At 35.8% G+C, this 24802-nt stretch overlaps 1 protein-coding gene across 1 annotated transcript in view; it reads left to right on the top strand.

The window, feature by feature from the left end:
• The window catches only part of TTN (titin), a 281643-nt gene that overhangs the window by 101813 nt on the left and 155028 nt on the right, over nt 1–24802 (top strand). Inside the window, 35 exon segments of the mRNA XM_053597943.1 lie at nt 163–255; nt 377–662; nt 1243–1426; nt 1643–1732; nt 1829–2096; nt 2198–2458; nt 4123–4332; nt 4542–4619; nt 5017–5043; nt 5452–5511; nt 5813–5902; nt 8452–8520; nt 10459–10506; nt 11290–11694; nt 12446–12508; nt 12920–12997; nt 13162–13239; nt 13808–13894; nt 14131–14211; nt 15199–15279; nt 15644–15727; nt 17770–17853; nt 18085–18165; nt 18313–18393; nt 18547–18630; nt 18879–18980; nt 19407–19523; nt 21399–21485; nt 21675–21752; nt 21991–22059; nt 22218–22301; nt 22575–22658; nt 22885–22968; nt 23733–23813; nt 24100–24315. Of these exon segments, the coding sequence (XP_053453918.1) occupies nt 163–255; nt 377–662; nt 1243–1426; nt 1643–1732; nt 1829–2096; nt 2198–2458; nt 4123–4332; nt 4542–4619; nt 5017–5043; nt 5452–5511; nt 5813–5902; nt 8452–8520; nt 10459–10506; nt 11290–11694; nt 12446–12508; nt 12920–12997; nt 13162–13239; nt 13808–13894; nt 14131–14211; nt 15199–15279; nt 15644–15727; nt 17770–17853; nt 18085–18165; nt 18313–18393; nt 18547–18630; nt 18879–18980; nt 19407–19523; nt 21399–21485; nt 21675–21752; nt 21991–22059; nt 22218–22301; nt 22575–22658; nt 22885–22968; nt 23733–23813; nt 24100–24315 (4053 nt within the window).

The following is a 24802-nucleotide window of genomic DNA, read 5'->3' as shown; positions in this document are numbered from 1 at the left end:
AAATGTCTATGAAACTTCTGTATCTCCTGCAACCCATTCTCACATGTGAATCTTAGATTATTTATGACACTGCCAAGCTCTAAAAGCTCATTTTACATAAGGGGATATTTATTACAGTTTTGGGGTAACTGTGATAACAAAACAGGTAAATATGTTTTCCAGAAAAACCAGCTGCAGCCCCAACAGCTAAGAAAGCAGCGGTAGACGGGAGACTCTTCTTTGTATCAGAACCTCAGAGCATCAGAGTCGTAGAAAGTAGGTGTTACTTCATGAAAATACTTCGTGTATCTTGCACCTTTTATTAATGATTTCATTTTGAAAGAATTGATTTTAGAAAATTAAGTTTATTTATTCCTTTCTTTTTATCATTCCTTAGAAACCACTGCAACATTCATTGCAAAAGTCGGAGGCGATCCAATCCCAAATGTGAAATGGACGAAAGGGAAGTGGAGACAGCTCAACCAAGGAGGGCGCGTCTTCATCCACCAGAAAGGCGACGAAGCAAAACTGGAGATTCGAGACACCACCAAGACCGACTCTGGGTTATACCGATGTGTTGCCTTCAACAAACACGGCGAAATTGAAAGTAATGTTAACCTACAGGTGGATGAAAGGAAGAAACAGGAGAAAATTGAAGGCGATCTTAGAGCAATGCTGAAAAAGTGAGTTCAGTAAAAACCATACAAGCTACAGCTGGCCCTTCACACTGGTGGGTTCTGCACCCATCAATTAACCAACCCTGGATTGAGAATATTCAGGAACAAAAAAAAAATAATAATAAAAATAATGCTAATTCACAAGCCAATATGTGTCTTTGCATAGTATTTACATTGTATTAGGTATAATAAGCAGTCTACAGATGATGAGAGATTTTTAAAGTTTCCCATTGCCGTTATCATTTTTCCTGACATTGTAATTCTTTAAGCTTTTTGGTTATAATATTTACAGAAACGCTTCTATTATACTTTCCTTTCTTAAATTTAATTAATCAACTTTCTATATTTTGTAACAAACAGTTGCTAACCCATCTAGTCTTAACCTAATTCATGTCCAAATCCACATTTTTTTACTGTCTCACAGCTAACATGATAAAAATTAATATTTCTGACGTTAGGAACACAAAACTGTTCCTTTGTGAGAAAAAAAAAACAACTTAATGACACTCACCATCTTCAAATGATGATAGACAATTCAAAATAAATGAAAGACTGATGATTTTTATTTGCTTCTTATTTCATTTAGAACTCCAGCCTTAAAGAAAGGCTCTGGGGAAGAAGAGGAAATTGATATCATGGAACTTCTCAAAAACATTGATCCTAAAGAATACGAAAAATATGCACGCATGTACGGAATCACTGACTTCCGGGGCCTCCTTCAAGCCTTCGAGCTGCTGAAGCAGAGTCAAGAAGAAGAGACACACAGATTGGTACGATCCTGCCTCTGGGGTATCACCCTACACAGTTCACATTTGAAGCATCTAAAACATCCCCTTTGCATCACCAGACTCCTACAGGATTCTCACAGAGTTACACAGGATCATTTCATAAACCCAAATAGCATCAAGAATGGAAGTTGAATATAGCTAATGCATCCTCTAATTCAAATTTTGTTCCACGTGTAATACTTATTTTTTTCTCCCCAGGAAATTGAGGAAATAGAGAAGTCAGAGAGGGATGAAAAGGAATTTGAGGAACTTGTATCATTTATTCAGCAAAGGCTGACACAGACAGAGGTAAAATGAATTATGCTGAAAATAAAGTGAACAAATTATTATTGGGAATTATGAAGGAAAGAATAACTAAGGCATTTTACTTCTCTATTCTTCTAGCCTATCACTCTGATCAAGGATATTGAAAATCAGACCGTTTTGAAAGATAACGATGCCATCTTTGAAATTGACATTAAGATTAATTATCCAGAAATCAAGCTTTCGTGGTACAAAGGTACTGAAAAACTGATACCTAGTGATAAATTTGAAATAAGCATCGATGGTGACCGACATACACTCAGAGTCAGAAACTGTCAACTTAAAGATCAGGGCAACTATAGATTGGTTTGTGGCCCACACATCGCTAGTGCAAAACTAACAGTAATTGGTAAGTTAGAAAGGAGCTCTAAAAGATTTGTGAGATTAAATTACTGCTGAGTCCATCTGCATGTGATACTGAGCAAAGCTTGTGTTGTACCATATGAACAGAGCCTGCCTGGGAACGGCATCTTCAGGATGTTACTCTGAAAGAAGGCCAGACTTGCACCATGACGTGCCAATTTTCTGTGCCAAATGTGAAATCTGAATGGTTCAGAAATGGCAGAATTCTGAAACCCCAACCAAGACACAAAACTGAAGTGGAACACAAAGTGCATAAACTGACCATTGCCGACGTGCGGGCAGAGGACCAGGGTCGGTACACCTGCAAATACGAAGACCTGGAAACTTCCGCAGAGCTCAGGATTGAAGGTGGGTGAAACTGTGGAGAGAGCTAGTGGCAGCATAGGTCAATGACAAAGGCGCAGGACCCTTGCAATCTTGCCACCAAACACACCCCATGGTGGTCATGTGTTCTCCTCCCCCAAAATGCATATTCGTGGCATTTACTCCTACCTCAAAATTCATACAAAATCAATTAGGAAATATTCAAATAAGTGACACTTCTTTTGTTAGGTGTTTTAGATTTTAATATCATCTAAAACATTATTTTTAACAATTATTTCTATTTGAAGTCTAAATTCCATAACTCTTGTATCTATGATTCTTATTTCTAAAAAGAAATCTTAGAAAGGACAAGATCTCGTGGCTGTAAATCTAGAGGATCTGGTGAGGGATTGATACTTTGTTTATAGGACTTAGTCTGATTTTATCTCTACAAAATTTTATAGATAAAATTCACAACATGTGATGTGTAATTAGCTGCTATTTTTCAAAAATATTTATTTCATTTGTGGCTTATATTTCAAACTTCTGGATCTCTGAAGTTAAATCAAATTTTAGAACTTAGGAGCAACTACATTCATTTCCTAATGAATTGCACTTCCCAAAGACACTTGTGAACTGTACTGAGAAGAAAGTTAACTATGATAATGGCATCTACTTCCAGTTGTTGCTGCCCATTTTTAGTTGTTAAAATACAACTGCCTGACATCTGCTTTAAGTAAGGATTTCAACTTTTCCAGCATGCTTTACAGTGAATATCAATGCCTGGTTGTATTTCAAATAGATTTCAAACTAAGAAAACCAGTTGAAAATATTAATCGCTTTTTAAATAATTGAATATTTTAATATAGTTCTTTAGTAAAAAAAAAAAAAAACTCATCAGGATACTACAATTTCTAAGATGTTCATGGTACTGGTAACATGTATGTCCAGATAAAATTTTGGAGAAGGACTCTGCACTGCAGCCCATCCTTGTAGGGAACGCTTTTGACACTCACACACATCCTCTGTGGGTGCCCGTATATACTAAGAAAGCAGGGTTCAGCATTCCAGAAAATTTGTCTGAAATTCAGAGGTGCAGATTTCCTATTGAATTTGCTATTATTTCACAGGGAAAGTTATACACGTTAGATAAAAACTTCTAGTTCCAAAATAGTAAAAATTAGTTAGGCAAGAATTTCACAGAGTAATAAATATAGAGTAAAAAAAGATATATGTATAATAATATCTTATAATACTATATAAGAATTTCACAGAAAAATAGAGTAAAAAAAATAAGATCTATAATATCTGATAATACAATAAAGAATTTCACAGAGTAATAAATATAGAGTAAAAGTAAATCTGTGTACCATTTATTGTACTGCCATTTCACTGTCATTTTTAAAATCTAATGTGACCTTTGAATTATATGTTCCCTTTAATATTTTATTCATATAAATATTTTAAGGATTCTTCAGAATTTCTTCACACTTTCGTACATCGATCCTTGCAAGAATACACTTAAGAATTGGGATAATGATTTGTTACTGCAGCAAAAAATAAGAGCATGTTCTTCTTGTTTGTCATTTTTGCACTTTTTCTATTTTACAATTGAGTTAAAAGATGGAAATTTTAAATATCTGAGGTAAAAGCAATAGAAGAGATCCTTTTCTATATAGTCTAACTTTGAACTCTTTGGATTTAAACAGCGGAACCAATTCAGTTTACAAAGCGCATACAGAACATTGTGGTGAGTGAGCATCAATCTGCCACCTTCGAGTGTGAAGTGTCCTTTGATGATGCCATTGTAACATGGTACAAAGGACCCACAGAACTGATCGAGAGCCAGAAATACAACTTTAGGAATGATGGCCGCTGCCATTATATGACCATCCACAATGTGACTCCAGATGACGAAGGTAATGTCGTCGATACTTTCCTGGAGAACATATAACTTAACCCTTTGGTTTTTTATATATGTCTGCCCTTGCAGATGCTTATATTCTGTAATTCTATAGAAAGTCTGTGTAGAAAAGTCTGGTATACATAAACATATACATATATTTAAATCAAGAAGCATTATTTGCAATACATCAGAAAATGAAAGCTCTAGGATTCTTTTCCTTAGGTGTCTATTCAGTCATCGCTCGGCTGGAGCCCAGAGGGGAAGCGAGAAGCACGGCAGAGCTGTACTTAACAACCAAAGGTGAGGAGGTGCCAAAGTAAAACCACGCTGCAATTTCGAAACAAGTAGCCTGCCCAGGCAATTCTCTATGCAAAAATACCACTTTTTAGATGATCTAATACACATTCACATAAGAGAAAAACTCAAATCAATTCAAGGCGGGGGGTTAGGGAACAAGGGAGCGGGGAGAGAGGAGGAGGGAGAGGGATGGGTGTCCTCAAACCTAATGGGCACAATGTTAGGGCGTATGGCACACCTCTTGGGGGCAGGACATAATTATAAGAGGGACTCTACCTAACAAATGCAAACGTTGTAACCTCATTCTTTGTACCCTCGAATTAAACTAAAACAATAAAAAAGAAAGAAAAAGAAGAAAAAAATAAAAAGCCCCAAATACCACTTTTTTTTATTTTTTCAGAAATCAAACTTGAGCTGAAGCCTCCTGGTAAGTTAAAAAAAAAAAAAAATCCTTGCCTACGATAAAGTTAGCATAATTTTCCAAATAACAGAAACCAAACTAAAATGTATAAAAGTATCATCCATTTCTCTTTTCAGTAAAAATATTATTAGCAAAATAACAAAGTGTTAAATGTTGTGAGCTTGGGGAATTAGAGATAATAAGATCTCATGCAGCTGATATATAGGATCACACCAAAAAGCATGGCCATAGAATGAAACAAATTTGGACAGAGAATAAACTTGCCTGTGAAGCTGCATACAAAAAAACACAGAGACCATTTGGTCTGCATGTTGGATTCTGCTCATGGAAATGCCTGAAAGCCAAACATGTCTCAGTTTTCTAATGTCTATGTTCTCAGTCCCTCTGTGCTTATGGTTGTGTGTCCCTTTCCAGATATTCCTGACTCCAGAGTGCCAATCCCAACCATGCCTATCAGAGCAGTCCCACCAGAAGGTAAGACCCAGCACCCTGACATCTGGGCTTGCAATGGTAAATTCTACCCCTAGGAAATAAATTCACAACACCCAGACCCTGGCAGAATCAGAGCAGACCCTTCCATGGGATTCTCTGCACTGTGTTATTAAAAACAAAGTAGTTCCAGTTATAAACGTATGCTACTTTTCTTTGTTCTGAGTAACAAATTGGCGCTGTAATGCCTTTGAAGTACTGAAAGGAATGTATGAGTCTTTTCTCATACTTTGCACAAAATAGGAAGCTAAAACATGTTACTGACAATGGCGTTTATTTTCTTCAGAAATTCCTCCTGCAGTTATTCCTCCTATTCCCCTTTTGCTGCCCACACCTGAAGAAAAGAAACCACCAGCAGAAAAGAAACGCATTGAAGGTATTATATGTCATCTACCTAAATGTCAAAATATAAAATTTCATTGTGGCTGACGGGGAAAATGTGGCTCAACACAACAAGTTGGCCCTCTAGTGGTCACGAAGTTGAATTGCCTTTCAAAATGTAAATTTATTTCCTCTAAGTGTTAGTTGACTAAATGTGTAAGACATGTGCTTAAAACTCTGAAAACCATCAGACAAATTAAATATTATGATGTTAAAATATCGTATTTTCCTGGAATCACTTAAACATTAATCAAAAATTAATTTTTTGTTACATATATTCCTAACTACCACCTGTAACGATAACAAAAAAGGAACCAATCTCTACTGCATCTTACGGAAATAAATCATACTATAGTCAGATTACAAATTATACTTAGTGTTTTTTCTCAATTACAAAGTTATCTACTCTTTAAAATTCACTGTTTTGTTACAAAATATATGGTTTAGAATATCTTGATATATTTGACTTTTTTGGTATCTGTCTTATCAAATACTCAGTAGAGAAGTTATATTATTATGCCCCAGCATTGTTCAACTATATCAGAAAACAAATTGTGTGGGACTTCCTCAAGTTTGGAATTGCTGTCATAATTCTCCCAGCAGGGTCAGAAAAAAAATATGCATGTCAAAGACACATTTTTCCATAGCCACTCCACTACTACTACAGTAGTTTTAGGAGTTTGACATGCGACTCCTTTAATATCCACTACAATTGATTTCAAATGCTTCTGCTATTTTTCAGCCAGGACAGAGGAAATTCAGTTTAGAACTTCCAGGTTTATGACTAATACAATCTCAGTAACAAAGAGAAGCATTTTTATATGACCATATCTAAATATATCATCATCTACCTGTGATAGCAGTAAGGAAGAAGAATAAAAATCATAACTTAGATTCTATTTTTATTTCTATTATCAAGAATAATAATTTATCTTAATTAATGATTTGTTCTTTGAATCTCGGAATCAACATGGCAAAGTTTTAAGAACCCTTTGTGAAACCTGAGAAATTAAATCATATGTTAAAAATTTAAAGGGAGTATTATTTACTCATGAATACTAGACACCATAATTAATTATGATTAAGAACTGTGGTCAAGACATAACAGCAGATACAACAAAAGAAAACTTCCACAATGTGTCATAAATAGGACTTTAATTTCATTAACCCACTTGTTATTCTTCCCTCTGACAAATTTACCATTCATACCCAAGTGAAACATACATGAAAATGTACAAGCAATTGAAGTACTATCAAAAATATACTACTGGGACCTGATCAAACTAAAAAGCTTCTTCACAGCCAAGGACATAGTAAGTAAAGCAAGCAGCCAGTCCTCAGAATGGGAGAAAATGTTTGCAGGTTATACCTCCGATAAAGGTCTAATAACCAGAATCCACAGAGAACTCAAACGTATTAGCAAGAAAAGAACACGTGATCCGTCCCAGGGTGGGCAAGGGACTTGAAGAGAAACTTCTCTAAAGAAGACAGATGCACAATCTACAAACACATGAAAAAAAGCTCATCATCCTTAATCATCAGAGAAATGCAAATCAAAACTACTTTGAGATATCACCTAACCCCAGCAAGAGTAGCCCACATAATAAAATCCCAAAACCAGAGATTTTGGCGTGGATGTGGAGAAAAGGGCATACTTCTACACTGCTGGTGGGAATGCACACTAATACATTCCTTCTGGAAGGATGTTTAGAGAATACTTACAGACCTAAAAATAGACCTGCCATTCGATCCTATAATTCCTTTACTAGGTTTATACCCAGAAGACCAAAAATCACAATATAACAAAGAAAGATGGAGACTTTACCTCTTTCATGTTTACATGGATGGAGCTGGAACATATTCTTCTTAGCAAAGTATCTCAGGAATGGAAGAAAAAGTATCCAATATACTCAGCCCTACTACGAAGCTAAATTATAGCTTTCACATGAAGACTATAACCCAACTATAGCACAAGACTATGGGGAAAGGGCCAAGGAAGGGGAAGGGAGGGGGGAGGTTAGAGTGGAGGAAGGGTAATGAGTGGGGCCACACCTACGGTGCATCTTAGAATGGGTACAAGTAAAAACTTACTAAAGGCAGAATACAAATGTCTACATACAATAACTAAGAAAATGCCATGAAGGCTACGTTGAAGTTTGATGAGAATACTTCAGATTGTATATGAAACCAGCACACTGTACCCCTTGATTGCACTAATGTACACAGCTATGATTTAACTATAAAAAAAAAGAAAATGTATACCTTTTCATTTATGATATCTCCGAGATTCGCTCTCCATGTTTTGAAAACTTTTAACTTCTTATCAGGCATTAAATCAGCAAAGATGTAAGATCACAGTGCATGAGCTATCTTTATCCAAAACAATCTTTTTGCATTGTATTCCAAATCTTTTCTGAAACAAACACCTTGTAATGATGTGCCAAGTCTTTGTTACTGTCAAAATAGGAAAATATGAAATATTTCAATAAACCTCCTAGTTTCCTAAAAACATTTTACTTATATCTGACATCTTTTTTTTTTCAGTTACCAAAAAGGCTGTGAAGAAAGATGCCAAAAAAGTTGTTGCCGAGTCCAAAGAGGCCATACCTACAGGTATTATAATTAATTAACCAATCAGTCAAAAAGCAGTCTTAATGCTTTTTTCTTAGCTAAAAATTTTAAATCCTAAAGAAGTGGAGGGTGGAGGCAGGCTGAGAGTTTGTAGTTACAAAGTGGTACCTCCCCCTTCACTCTCTCTCTCCTCTTCTTGGACTCATTTCTCATTCTCTCCTTCTCAACTTCCTTTTTATCCTTTTTTTCTCTTCTGTCCTCCTGGTTCATGGCACCCACTGTCCATGAACAAGAAAACGGAGTATTCTTATTTTCTCTGGATCTGATTTAAAGAAGGTTTTGCCCTATTGCCCAACCACTGGCCATCTTTATTTATTTTATTGTAAATCAACGATTTTTAACTATATATATTTATAGGACAGAAGTGATCTTATGATTTATGAATACAATGTGGAAAAATTAAATCAAGCTGATTAACATATTATCTCAAATACTTATCATTTTTGTGGTGAGAACATTTGACTTTTTTTTTTTTTTGAAACAGAGTCTCACTTTGTTGCCCTCAATAGAATGCTATGGTGTCATAGCTCACAGCAACCTCAAACTCTTGTGCTCAAATGATTCTCTTGCCTCAGCCTCCCAAGTAGCTGGAAATATAGGCGCCCACCACAACGCCTGGCTATTTTAGAGACAGAGGTTTCGCTCTTGCTCAGGCTGGTCTTGAACTCATGATCTCAGGTAATCCACCCACCTCAGACTCCCAGAGTGCTGGTATTATAGGCATGAGGCACCAGGCCTGGCTCTAGAACATTTTAAATTTACTTTTAGTGATTTGAAATGTTCAATACACTGTTATTAACTATGTTCACTAATCTGTGCAATAGATCAAAAAACTCTTATCCCTTTTGTCTGAGATTTTGTACCTTTCAACCAACATCTTCCCATCCCCTTCACCCTCTAGCCTCTGTAACCACTATTCTACTCTCTACTTTATGAGTTCAACTTTTTCATATTCCACATGTAAGTGAGAATGTGTAGTATGTAACTTTCTATGTCTGGCTTATTTCACTTAACATGTCCTCCAGTTCAATCCATGTCACAAATGACAGAATTTTCTTCTTTATGAGGCTGGGAAGTAATCCATATATGTGTATAAGCATACACACAATCCACATTACTTATTCTTTCATCTGCCTGCTGGTGGACACTGAGGTTGTTTTCATACCTTGGCTATCGTGAATAGTGCTACGATAAACGTGGCAGTGCCCAGCAGCTAGTCTTGATTAAGTCACCAGTAGAAGACGCTCAACGGTTGTTCCTGATTTCAGGACGCTACTCCCGCTCAACTCAAGATCCTTCCAGGTTTACCTGATTTAAATGTCAACACTTGCAAAAAAACATACTTTTTGAAAAAGAATCAGTTCAAATCATTTTAATTTTTAACATTATCTGGGAAGGGTTTTCTTAAAAATCTTGAATAAGAACAATTGAATAACTAAATTTAAACAGTTTTAGTCCATTTAACTAAGATTATAGTAACCTCCTAAAAGGAGAAGCTAAGAACACAAGCATTAATTCATCACTCAGACTTGTCTGAGTGGACGTTTGTGAATCATTATGGAGTAAGAAGAAATTCAAAAATGAATACTTTATGAGCTTTATATTAATAACTGAAAAAAATCAAACGTACATTATTAGCATTAGACAGACTGAATATTCTCTGCACATTTCATATTAATTTGAATTATTTCAAATCAATCTGAACTTGATCAAACTTTGACCTTTGTGCATTATTTGTTAATATAGCATTGCACAGTGCTCCTAATGAGCTGGATTTGGAAATTATGAAAGCATTATGGTGATCCCTGGAAGGGCTGACATAGATCACACAAACAACCAAGAATGATGCATGGGACTAGTAAACATTAAATGATACCTCATCTAAACATAAACACTCATTTTATGTTTTTAAAATTCCAGAGGTTGTCAAGAAGCCTCCACCTGCTACTGTTTTAATTCCAGCAGAAGGTAAATAATAATGTTATTAATTTTTTTATTCTGTTTATTGCTGAGATTTATATTTCTGGCATCTGTTCTTGTTTTTAAGTATTAGTGTCCAACTTATTGTAAAGATTAAGAGTCTTTCTGCTTTATTACATCTGTCATAGAAATGATGCTGCTTCACACTGATTCTGGGGAAGAAGCAGTGAGGACTAGAAAGGCAGGGGCCATGCCTTATTTTTCTTTTATTGTAGATAACACAGTTGTTAAGAATTATAGAAATAATGGGCACTGTGGAGAGCTCTTATAGAAAAGCAACTAACTGATTCAGTTGCATAATTTTAAATGTTGCCTTTATTAAAGTGACTAAAGGGCTCTATTTGATAGTCCAACATGGAGAATTAGAATGAGAAATGTATTTGAAAGAATGATTGGAACCTTTTAATGTAAGCATTAAATATAAATTCCATATAATTATCAGATATTAAAACATTCCACGAGAAGAAACTAGGAGTGCTACAAACTGGAGTTCCCATAGAACAATGGAAGGTGTGTCATTTGATAATGTTTATTCAATCTGTTTGTTTCACACTGGAAAAATCGTCAGATCAAGAATGTAATGCAGCTCCTCGATACCCATTATTATGTTCCATAGTCAACGAAAATTTAAATGGAAACAAAGCAAAGAACACAGATTATTGTTTGACTACATGGATTTTTGTTTAGTGAAGCACTTGGTTCATGCAACCAATATGCCAATATTTTTTGTATATATAAATATTTGTTTGTTTATGTATTTATTTGTTTTAGCTCCTGAAATCATTGATATATCCTCTAAGGCTGAAGAAGTAAAAATAACAACCATAACCAGAAAGAAAGAGGTTCACAAAGAAAAAGAACCTGTGTATGAGAAAAAGCAAGCAGTCTATGAGGAAAAGAGAGTCTTCATAGAGTCTTTTGAAGAACCCTATGATGAACTGGAAGTAGAACCATACACGGAGCCATATGAAGAACCTTATTACGAAGAACCAGAGGAAGACTATGAAGAGACCAGGGTGGCAGCCAAAAGGGAAATTCATGAGGAATGGGAAGAAGATTTTGAAGAAGGACAAGAATACTATGAAAGAGAAGAAGGTTATGAGGAAGGGGAGGAAGAGTGGGAGGAGACTTACCAAGAACGGGAAGTAATTCAAGTTCAAAGGGAGGTTTATGAAGGTACGTACCCATTGGGTAACTCTTCCCTTTTTTTCTCATTTTTGCTCAGTTCTTTATTTTATTTTTTTTTTTTTTTGAGACAGAATCTCACTATCTCGCCCTCAGTAGAGTGCTGTGGTGTCACAGCTCACAGCAACCTCAAACTCCTGGGCTTAAGTGATTCTCTTGTATCTAGGTCTACTACTTGGGAGGCTGAGGCAAGAGTAGTTATAAATAGCCAGAATGCCTGGCATTTTTTTGGTTTTAGTTGTCATGATTGTTTGGCAGGCCCAGGCTGGATTCGAACCCGCCAGCTCCAGTGTATGTGGCTGGTGCCCTAGCCACTGAGCTACAGGCGCCAAGCCAGTTCTTTATATTTTTGATGTCATGAATCTGATTTGCAACCTACATGGAATGTTCTTAGACTTTTTTCAGGTTAAAAAAAAATCTTTAAAAATGTAATCTTTAAAAAACTCATTTTCTTCAGAGTAACTTTCGTGCTCTGACTTTATAAGCTAAATCATTTAGTCCCATTCTTAAAAATAAATTACAAACGTTATCTTCTAATGCAGAAGTTCAAGTTGTACTTTCACAGCCTTGTTGCATCTCTGATTGATCCTTCTTCAGAACCTGGCATGTCAGAAACAATGATTCCAAATACAAGACTTCACACAGTTTTAGATTATCCTTAACTTATTTATTTGCAATTAATACAACCAGAGAGCCCTTACCTGTTTAAGCATCCGTTCTTATTCCTGTGTTTTTATTAAAGAATCACATGAGAAAAAAGTTCCAGCCAGAGTACCTGAAAAGAAAGAAGCACCACCTCCCAAAAGTAAGTAATTGGAGTTATTTAACTAGACTGGAGTGTCCATATTGTTATCATGGCTTGTTTGGCAAAGATGTGTACATCACCAGTTCAATCCAATAGGCACAACTTCTTCTCTAAGACTTATTGTGTCAATGAATTTTTTCTTAAAATTTCTATCCAAATTCATTTAATGAAAAAAATATGAAGATAATGGAAAGATTGTTGTAGTAAATTTAAAATAAATATAACCAAAATATGTTAAGTACAGAAACTTGTGCTTAAAGTTCAAAGCAACAAACTTGTCTCTCTTGCAAAAGAAAAGATACGTGTATGTATATATACATCTATGTATGTATAAATATATATACAGAGAGAGAGGGAGGGAATTTTAATAGGAATTCTAAAAGTACTGCAATTTCTTTAAAATGCTTGCAGTTACAAAGAAGCCAGTAATTGAAAAAATTGAAAAGACTTCCCGAAGAATGGAGGAAGAAAAAGTTCAAGTCACCAAAGGTATTATCCTCGAAAACATTTCTGGTACCATGTGCACAAGTAATATGTGTATGGGTAGATACTCACATCTAGTTATTCTCTAATCATCTAAACTAAGATAGTTTAACACTTTGTGCAACGAAATATTCTTCGCAATACAAATATATTTGTACATATTTTTAAAGTACCTGAAGTTTCAAAGAAGATTGTTCCACAAAAACCTTCCCGGACGCCAGTGCAGGAAGAAGTTATTGAAGTGAAAGGTATACATTTTTGTCTTTTAACTTCAAGTTTTAAATATTTTTATTTCTGCATATGGACATGTATACATATGTTGCTAAATAATTCATAAATCTAAAACCCTGAAAAAAGCACTTTTTTATGTAATACAAATATTATGTCGAGTTGCACATATGTATAATTTAAGTAAATAATAACATTATCTCTCTTTGTTTTTAGTTTTGGTTAAAATGTACATAATGATATTTTTATGTAAGGAAGGTTTTGTGTTTTATTGGTAGTTTTCTAACTTTACTACGCAATGAATTACATTGCATATAATATTCCCCATCCTTTGATTTATATGAATAGACTCTAACAGATTTGGCAAAACACAACATTGTGTGTGAAGAAGTTGTGTCTATTTGATTCTTATTTAATAATGTTTGATAAAGGCTGCCTGGGTTGTTTCTGTTCTTGTCAATACTAACTTTGTTCTCAAGCTATCATATTGACCCGCTCATTTTTGTGTCTAAAATCTCTAAAATCTGTGTTTGATCTGATGTCTTGTGCTAGAAAATATTATACTAACATGAAATACTCTCTTTAAAGTACCAGCTGTGCATACAAAGAAGATGGTTATTTCAGAAGAAAAGATGTTCTTTGCTTCTCACACAGAGGAGGAGGTTTCAATCACAGGTATAAGGCCAATTGGAATCTGGGGGCTCAAATGGAAGGATGTTAGACTGATTCTTATACCTCGTCTTCTTATCTAATTTAGGGCCGTGTAAACATTTGTGTCTCCTTGTAATTCTCTGTCATCTTTCATATGTCACGTTTGTCTCTATTTTAATTTTTATTTCATTATTCTTTGTAAATTATAATTACCACTCACAACACGGCAAATCACTAATTAAAATGTACATTTTTTAAAGTCCCTGAGGTACCAAAGAAAACTGTTTCTGAAGAGAAAATTCACGTTGCTGTTTCCAAAAAGGTTGAGCCACCACCTAAAGGTATTAGTAATTCATTCTAAGTTCACAGTCTTTTAACAAAAGATTATATAAATTCCACAGTAAACATCCAACTACGTTAATGTTAGGTAATAGATTTAGTCACACAGTCAAACGCATACTCACTGTGTACACAGGATGTGATGGGGGATGGGAGGACTGTGAAGAAAGCGGCAGAGAGAGGAATGAAAATTATGGGATGCTCTATCCTTGCTTTGAGGAGACTGCAATCTAGTAACCAGTTATTTGAAAATAGAATGTCCTGGAGGTAGGAATACCAGCTCACTAGAGCTGGTGGTTAAATTTTGGGGAATTCTGCCAACCAGTGGTTCGACATCACCATTATTTAACTTTAAATCACATAAACTTACAATTAAATAAATTATATTTTTTAAATGCTAATAAATCCTCATTGCCTCCTATTTTATTATTATCTATGTTTTGGAGGTTGCTACCCTAGTGTCTGAGTGGTGAAAATGCTGTATAATGTGCTACTTCACAAGTCTTCCCGACTGTACCACCGTGACCTCATGTTGGGAGTCAGGCTGGAAAGTGGCATTTACATCCCCCATCTGGATCTGCTCCCTTCCTCCTAGTAAAACATTAACACTTCAAATACAAACAAATCTGATGCAATTGGTTTTAGGCAACTGTATTTATAAAAATAAAGTTGCTAAAAAAATCATCTCTGAAGTTACTGATGTTTATGAAAAGCTGGTTTCAGAGAAACAGGCACTGGCACCTCTAAAGGAGGGACGCTGTGAGCAGTGCCTGAGAAAGTGGAGGCTCCTGCAGGCAGAGGTGATACAAGCATTTTGTAATTAGCCAGCCATCTCCATTGCCCCTTGTTTCTAATGCAGAATTTTCTTGCATGCAATCGGCATAAAAAAAGGACGTCAACTCTTCATTTTAATTCTAAGTCGTAAAGTTACATATGCCTTGCCATCAAAACGCATACTTTCTCAAAAAAAAAACACATTTCTTTTAAAGTTCCTGAGCCACCTAAGAGACCAGTTCCAGAAGAAGTTCCTGTTCCCATTCCTAAAAAAGTGGAACCCCCAGAAGTCAAAGGTAGAATAAGACTTTTGAAAACACAATTCCTAGCATCTGTCTTCTTGTATCTTTCTCTACGGGATCTGTGTATTAACAAAAGTCCATCTCTAAACCTTCGTAATGTAGTCGACACTATGTGTGTTAATTTCGTATCAGTTGTTTCCAGACCACGCCAAGTGGGTCGTGGTCTGCTTTGTGTAACGTATGTAATGTCTTTATGGTATTGAGGTATTTAGCATTTGTTTCTATTACAAGTAGAGCATGTTCAACTACTCCCTAATTCTTAAACTCTTAAGTAAAGAATTGTGCTTTACTGTAATCTTAAATGTCTCCAAAGGGGGCTAGAATATTCCACATTATTCCAACAATGATATTTTTAAAGCTCCTGAGGTTCCCAAGAAACCTGTGCCAGAGGAGAAAAAGCCGGTTCCTGTGCCAAAGAAGGAACCTGCCGCTCCCCCCAAAGGTACCCCGAGCTGGTGGTGGGGCACCCTGCGCTCCAGTGCGGCCCATTGCTTTATGCAGTCTGCACGTGCGACGCTGTCTGTCCACGTTGTCTCTTCTGTGTGTATCTTGTGCTTGTAATGCTTGTCAGCTTTGGAGCTGTGCCACCAAAAGTGTTATGAAAAGGAGTAACTGTGTCAAATTGCTATCTTAATTTTTAAAAAATATTTTCCCTCCCAGAGAAAGAAAAAATATTTGTGAAATTCATCTTCCATGGACATTTCTAGAAACAAATCTTTCACCCCTCATAAATGTGGGTTTTTTTAATTTTTGACTTTTTCTTAATAAACACACTTACATGCATTAGGAAGGAGGTGGAGGCAGGCCACGACAACTGGAGATTGTTTGGCAGAACTGAAATGTCATCTAAAGCTATGCACAATGATACTAAAAACCGCCCTGTAACAAGTCGGTAATGGCGAGTCTTCAGCCCTGGGGGGGCATACAGATTTTGGCCATTTTCTTTTATGATATTTCTTGACACCATTAATTGCACTTTGATATTTGCCATTAATGTTGCAATTCAGCTACTCAGGGTAACTTTCGTGTAGGTATGTTTGGATTCAAATGTGCTGCTGTGTGATATTGCTATTCCCTTGCTTTGGTCTGTTGTTGTTTGGGATTTTAAGGGGTTGTGATAAAAGACACTACTTTATTGAGACAGTGAAACTCCAGCTGCACACGTGTGTTCAGTTACAGAGAGATTTAGCAAGAATTCAGCATCATCCACTGTAGGAGAAACCAGACTTACTGAAAATCTTGCATTTGAATAGTGTTCCCTTTTACTTGACCTTCCCATATTTCTATGTTCTTCCTGGCTCTCTCTCAAACTCTTGGCTCTTTTGAAATTCTTTTGTTTATCTAAGCATTAAATACAAATGTCATTTTAATAAAGCCTATACTAATACCAAAGCTACTCAGTCACTCCTGAAGGACACCCAGAGGCATCTCTCATTCATCCATAAAAAGGAATACACATAGTAGCATAACATATACGTACAAATATGTACCTGTGAAATCAAACCGAGATATTACAAATGCAAGTGAGGAAATGCAAGGATTCGGAAAAGCTACCAATAGTTTATGTAAAATGAAAGGAATACATTGCCAATAACGCATGCTGTTAAAGTTTATCTTCTTATTAAAAAGTTAATATCATCAATGCTTAGAATGAATAAATTAAATCCACTGTAAACATTTTTTAAGTCAGAGACCCTGTTGAAAACCCCTTAGAGAAAAGCATATGTGCGCGTGCCCACAAAAGTTTGCATACAGAACTCCCCAATGTCATGGGCACATGGGTATCAGATTAAGAGACTTAATCTTAGAATAAGTGTTTCCTGAGTTTTGAGTATGCTACAGGTACACTGCCTCCAAAATCAGAAGAGAAATAGGGGAAGGAAATTAAGTTATGTAGGCACAGCTATTTCAAGACTTTTTAGTCTTAAATGAGTTAAACTCATTGTCATTACATGCTCATCTTTAATACAAAAAAAACAGAAGTTTTTCTGTCTACTATATCCACATCCTAGACTGCATAACCACTGACTCATTTGTTTTGAGCAAAAGCATACTAATATATAATTAAAGAATGAAGTCTGCACACATCTTTCCATCACATACCTCATTTTTATTTTTTTTATTTTTTTTTATTTTTATTAAATCATAGCTGTGTACATTAGTATGATCATGGGGCACCATACACTTGGTTCATAGATCGTTTGACACATTTTCATCACACTAGTTAACATAGCTTTCACAGCATTTTCTTAGTTATTTTGCTAAGACCTTTACATACCTCATTTTTAACTGTCACAATGCCCCTAAAACATTATTTGTGACCTTTGTCACATTGTAGTTAGTTTAATTTTCTGTGTTATTTTGATGATGCTTAGATACTCTATAATAATATTCATGAAGTACATAAAGATTTATGTATGTGCCTATGTCCATTCATCAAAGTGACGTGTGGCTGAACTAACACTCTATTTCAAAATCTTTAAGTCCCAGAGGTGCCAAAGAAACCTGTCCCTGAAGAAAAGATTCCTGTTCCTGTTGCAAAGAAAAAGGAACCTCCCCCAGCTAAAGGTATGATGACTTGCTTAGTAAAGAAGCTCTATATATATGTATACTTTGAATGCAAAATATTTGTGTTTAGTTATCCATTGACTGAGTTCCTTTAATTCAAAATGAATGTTTTATGATGAGTGAGAACTCAACAAAAGTGTCTCTTCTCCTGTCTACTTTCTTACGAAATAAATAATTATGCATTAGCTACTTTGGAAAATATAAAGTCTTCTCTAAAAATATCTTTTCAAGTTCCTGAAGTACAGAAGAGAGTTGTCACAGAAGAAAAAATAACCATTGTTACTCAAAGAGAGGAATCTCCACCACCAGCAGGTACTTAGTCCCATCTCCGTGAAATAATCCTTGTCTTCTCTTCAAGCCTCTTTAATTGCATGTCTTTTTAATGGGCCTTCCAGGTTCTATGGTGCCCATTTGTTCTGCCTTTCTGAAAATTTTTAAATTAAATATTGTCCTTCAAAGTGCCAGAGATCCCACAGAAGAGAGTTCCTGAAGCAAAAAGACCTGTGCCTCAGAAAGAAGAAGAAGCTCCACCTCCCAAAGGTACTGCCTCTCTGTCTTCCCGAGGACCATCTTTATGTGCCACTGGTTTTGTTAGTTTTGTGATGTGAGTGCATTGTGAATGTATATCTGTGTTCTGGGCTGGATTGTAGTGAGATAGCGTAAATGTTCTAAAAGTGCATCGTATTTCTAAAGTGCCAGCTCTGCCCAAGAAACCTGTCCCTGAGGAGAAAGTTCCAGTGCCAGTTCCTGTCCCTAAGAAAGCCCCTCCTCCCCGAGGTAGGATTTGTCTCAATCTTCTGACAAAAAAATCTTCCAAGGTGTGAATTCCTGCTTTGTCGATCTGGTCTCTTCTCGTCCTGAACCTTTGCCTTGCTCCCAATAGAACTTGTGCATCCTCGTGATCTGTAACTTGTATCCCCGTTTTGTCAGTGAAAGTGGTGTGCTGTGCAAATCTTCCCCACACTCTAGAAAGAGAATTGTTCAAGCTCTTGACTTTCAACTTCAACTTTAATGCTCTTTTAAAGCTGAAGTTTCTAAGAAAACTGTTGTAGAAGAAAAAAGATTTGTTGCTGAAGAAAAACTATCTGTCGCAGTTCCTCAAAGAGTGGAAATCACCCGGCACGAAGGTAGATAATCAGAGATGAAAGGTGAAATGAGTTGGTGTGTGTTTCCCCCGAAGTCTCTTGCCAGGTGTGATTGATTACCTTAGAACTTGTCCTGATCCTTTATTTCTTATTTTAGTATTAGAATGTGTCTCCCTGTCCTAGCCTCTGGGACTGAGTCTTTCATGTCTACACTGGTCTTGAATCATTCTAAGAAAGTGGATAGGTTGCTAAAAATGTGATAATGTTGAAAGTGGCCACACTTGGACATAATTCGAATATCCTTCTCAGTCTCGTGCTGTACTTAACCCTCATCTAAGTCATATCTCTTCTTGTGCTGAAGAAGTACAGTGAAGCTATGCTCTAGAACTGTGATCCCTCTGTAGTGAATACATGGCTACTACCAATATCTCAGCTCATTGAATTTAAATTCAATCTTGTCTTTTCAAGCAGCTGCAGAAGAGGAGTGGAGTTATTCAGAAGAAGAGGAAAGAGTGTCTGTTTCAGTGTACAGAGAAGAGGAGAGAGAGGAGGAAGAGGAGGAAGTAGAGGTTACAGAATATGCAGGTAAACAATGCAAATACACTAGAGACGATATAGAGTGTTGACTGCCCCATTAGAGGTATCTTTTACTCAAAACACAAGATTCAGGAGCCTTATGCAAGATTAAACATCCGATGTATTTCCTGTCCATCTCTTCTCACTGGCCTATATGAATAAAAGGCTTTATATTAATGTGCAATTCATGAGGACAAGTATCTCAATGGCTTTATCCTCATTAGCAGCACATGGCTTCAACATGCTGGTCTGGTAGGAACTTCACCTTAGTAGTCTAATGTCTAACCAGTGTTTCTCAAACTTTTTTTTTAACCACAACAGACAAAAGTATATTTTATATAATATTTTGTATTACATTCCTACACATCTGTGCATAAGAGAAAACTTTGATGTTTTCTATTCTATTCATTAAACATCCAAGTTATTACCATTAACTTGATTGTACAAATCACTAATGTTTCCTGACTTAGTTTTAAAAAGAACAGGAAAAGTCATGATTAAATTCCAGGAGTCCGAGCCATATTTGTGAGTCTGAAACACTGACCACATAGGGCTTTTATATACTTTGCATATGGAAAATAAAAAGTTATTAAAAAGCCAGTTATGTAATATATGTGATTAGACAGATTTATTACTGACTGATTTATTATCCAGATCTTCCCATATCTATAATGTAAATTCTCTATTGTTTCTTAAGGATGGACCAATGAACTTTATTTTACTGGGGTACCTTTTCAATGACTTAATAAGGCACCAGTAGGGTTCTGGGTCCAGTAAGATCTGGAATTCTGAGTAAACCTATATATTTACTCTACAAATTAACTCTCTTCCCAGTGAAAAGATGAGTAGGATTGTAGTACATTTAGATAACCTTAAGTATATTTCTGGCTAATAAAAGGTGGTTCCAAACACCTTCTTTCTTCTATTGGAAGAAAAGTCCATGTGAAATTCAAGATGCTCCATCTTAATGGAATGCCATGGAATAGAGCAAGATGGGACATAACTCCCAAGAGAGAGCAGGAAGCCCACCAGTTCTGTCGTGCTTTCTAGAAGCATATGATGTTGGGCCTGAGTCAAGAATTGGGGGATTTGGAGAGGACCTCATGTTTTCTAGAAATATTTTTTAAAAAATATAATATATATACCAAAAAAGTTCTCATTGCCTGGGTCTGATTTAATTTTTGACACTATTCTATGTTATAAATTTCCATTAGCATCCCAGACTCTAGGAGAGAGAGAGAGACACCCTATGATATTCTTATGTTTTCCTCAAACCCAAAAGACCAAGTGAAAAGAGGGGTGGCCTGTTAGGTTTATTTTCAATGCAAAAAGCATAAAAGCAGATGTGTTTTTAACTAGATTTTTCTATTCTACAATTAACTTTAGACACACAGTTTCAAAAATCAGGTAAAGTCTCCTGCCTCTTCTACCATATCCGCCCCACAAAACTGGGAGAAAAAAACATGAAACATTGTCTTGCAATCCACTTTTAAATACTCAAGTATATGTTTCTGCCCTGCAACCTTCAAATCTAGAGTGTTATGTTATCTGTGAAACTTATCTTCAAATTCTTATATTCTTAATAATTTAGCAACTAGAATTGGTTTCTGTCTTGTCCTGTTCTGTCATTCCTGTGAATATAAGCATTCTTATCTGTACAATACGCTTGAAAATTAAATTAATGTAACATAGTTCCCTTACTCTTTATTAAGGTATACACTGTGATTAAAATCTTCCTTGAGTATTTTATATGAGAACAATCCGGGATTTGGCACGTGTTAAACATTTACAATCTTAATTACTCTTTGAAGTAATGAATTACATCTAAAATTAAACATGAAGAAACACTACAATTTATCTTCTTTAAAATTGATGTCTTTGAAGTGATGGAAGCCCCTGAGGAGGAGGAGTATGTTGTGGAAGAAAAGCTACACATCATTTCTAAGAAAGTGGAAGCTGAACCAGCCCCAGGTATCCAGACTCTTAAACTGGTTTTATCCATCTGTTCACTTGCTCCATTTTTTATGTGCCCTTATAGCTAACTTATCATCTATATTGCAAACATCGATAAATATTATGTCTACTAAAAATATTAACTAAATTTTTAAATGAAAAGAAATCTAGACATGTCTACAAGTGTGTTTTATAATTTTTTTCAAGTGCTTGAGAGGCAAGAGAAGAAAATTGTAGTGAAACCAAAAATTCCTGCTCAAGTTGAGGAGCCCCCACCAGCTAAAGGTATAATTTCTTTCAAAGAAATGTGATCTCTTTTGTCTTAATGGCTGTAACAATGCCTTTAGTCTGCATGGCCATCTAAGTTTTTATAAGCACATATACATATGAACATTTTACTAGGTGTCATCATTAATGTTTGTGTACATGTGTGATCTTTTCAAAAAGTGACTTCCAAGCCCCCAAACAATATCACTTTTTATGGAATGCAAACTAATGGTTCTTCAACCCTATCTTTCTAAAGTTCCTGAAGCACCTAAGAAAACTGTGCCAGAAAAGAAAGTTCCTGTTCCAGTTCCTAAAAAGGAAAAAGGTATATTGGGTTTTACTTTATCCTTCGAGCATGTCTGTCTTTTTCCAAACTTAAGTTGATAACATGCTTCAAATATTTATAGCATTAACAAGAAAATAAGCGTATCTCTGTATGGTGTTTTCCTATCCTACCTTTGACTGTGTTGCCTGTCTTTTAAGTGCCAGAAGAGCCGAAGAAACCAGTTCCAGAGAAAAAGGTTCCTCCAAAAGTGGTTAAGAGAGAAGAACCTCCCCCAGCCAAAGGTAAACAAAATCTCCCAGCACAGAAACTAGCAACACAAGGCTTGTCTTTCTTTCCCTCTGCTGCTGCCTTTTGGGCGGCACCTTTTCTGTGTAGGTTACTGGTCTGTGTTGGTGTCATTGGTGTCTCTGGATGTCCTGTTTATTTGTAGGTGCCTTGTAAATTCTTCTCTTCTAAAACCACAGTACTTTCTGGCTAGTATAGCTATATATACTTTTTTGTTTAAACCCCACATTAAGTAATAAAACTCCCTAATCCTAAAATTATTTTTTAAGTGACTGAAAGGCACATGGAAATCATCCAGGAAGAAAAAGTTCTGGTTGCTGTAACTAAAAAAGAAGAGCCTCCCAGAGCAAGAGGTACATCAGCCCTTTTGCTCCACCCAGTATCGTACTGGGCTTGTTCTCTTTACCAAATGCACCCCTTACTTACTCGTGTTGATTTTTGTAGTCATTGTTAACATTGTTTTATGTTTGAAATCATGTAAATGTCAAGTCTTTTATGTCTGGGTGATTATGCTTGGACTGCTCTTTTTATGGTTGGAATGAGGAAAACAACTCTTTAAAGTGAAATCTGTCTTTAAAGTGCCAGAAGAACCTAAGAGAGCCGTCCCAGAAGAAAAAGTTCCCAAACTCAAACCTAAAAGAGAGGAGGAACCGCCAGCTAAAGGTATTCTGATTCTTTTTTTAAAAAAAATCAAGATAAGCATCTGGATATTGAAACTAATCTAGTGTAATTGGGATCATTAGAGAAAATACTTGAAAGACATATTATAAAGCAATATAAGTATGGTACTTCATATCCCTTCAAAACTAAGCATTTCTAATTACCAGAAAGGACTCATTTTTTTCCTTAAAAAAAAAAAGTAAAGCTTCCCCCAAATGTATGTAGTTTTTCTTAAAATGTATTTGTCTTCTAATATGTCTGTTTGTCCGTGTATTAAACTCATCTGTCTAAACGCTTGTTTTATGTGGCAATCATTGGTGAAATGTAAAATTTTTTTTAAATATTACATCTTTAAAAAAATGAAAAATGGGAATAAATCTCACATCTTCTACATTTTGCCTATAGAGCTTATGAAAATGCCTTAAAATGAAGGTGGAGAAACTACATGACACCAGTTTCCATCTTGTACACAGCTCAGTAGTCCGTGATTGTGCAGCCTCATTGTCTTTTTAACTCTCTTATACATACTACTTGGTCTTCCTGAAGTTGTTCAATGTCTTTGAAGCATTAAGAGCTTTTTAGAGAAGTATTTATATGTATATTAGGCCATATTTATTTCCAAGTCAATTGGTTGTTCTTCCCGTTTACATGAAGAGTTTAAATGGGCATTTATGGTTCTCTCTGTCCTTGGATTGTTTGCACAACATTTCTCTCAACACGTATTTTCAGAATCTTGCAATTCACTGTTAATAATTACTCTTTTCAAGTGACTGCATTGAGAAAAAGAGCTGTTAAAGAAGAAAAAGTATCCATTGAAGTTCCAGAAAGAGAGCTTCATCCCGCTAAAGGTAGATCGTGCTTGATTTATTCCTATGAAGCATGAAACTGTCCAACTCTTTGCCTGCAAGTTCCCAGCTTGATTCCTACGCTTTACTGGCTTGTTGTTGACTCAAGGCAGGGAATCTAACATTTGAAATCACAGTTACTAAGTGTATACTCTATGATTCTTTGACCTGCAAAGGACCACCAGGGTCTCCTATAACCACCACAAAGGAATGAAATCAAAGTACATTGTCACTATCATCTCTAAATGGGCTTCAAGTAAAATGCTGCCTGTTGTCAATATTATTTTAGAAGTGACTGTAACAGAAGAGAAAAAATGGTCTTATACCCGGGAAGAAGAAACTGTTTCAGTACAACGGGAAGAAGAATATGAGGATTATGAAGAATATGATTATAAGGAATTTGAGGAGTATGAGCCAACAGAAGAGTATGACCAATATGAAGAATATGAAGAACGCGAGTTTGAACATTATGAAGAGTATCAAGAGCGTGAAGAGTACGTCACAGGTATGAGCACAACCACAAATAAGGCCGTTAGAAAAGATGAAACTTAGCATGCCCAAGGAAATTTGGAAAGAGCTTTGTTTCATTTGGCAAATTCATATTGTTTTTCTTGGATAACTTCTAGAAAAAAAATCCCTATATATTATTGTTAGACTTGGGTGCTGGGAATATTCCATTTTCCCTCTCGTTTTTGTTTATATACAAAATAGCAAATGCCTTAACTTTCTTTCTCAAAAAGGTTAGGAGTTTACCTTCAAGCCCCCATGATCATTCTAGTACATGATCAAAAATTTCTGAACATCCCTTATTCTGGAACTTGCTACTATGAAGTATGATAAGTGATGAAGAAAATATACCACCTGCAGGGCTCCCCTCAGAGAAACTTGACAACTGCTTCAAAAGTAAATACAAGAAGGGTGACACACGCAGTTGTGTTTTACCTAATGAAGCCCAAATTTGTAGGCATACAGTTTTTGGTTAGGAAGAATTC

The sequence above is a fragment of the Nycticebus coucang genome, chromosome 7 (genome assembly GCF_027406575.1).
Source record: "Nycticebus coucang isolate mNycCou1 chromosome 7, mNycCou1.pri, whole genome shotgun sequence".
In the NCBI taxonomy this organism is placed as follows: domain Eukaryota; kingdom Metazoa; phylum Chordata; class Mammalia; order Primates; family Lorisidae; genus Nycticebus; species Nycticebus coucang.
This window is presented reverse-complemented; position numbering and strand designations above follow the sequence as displayed.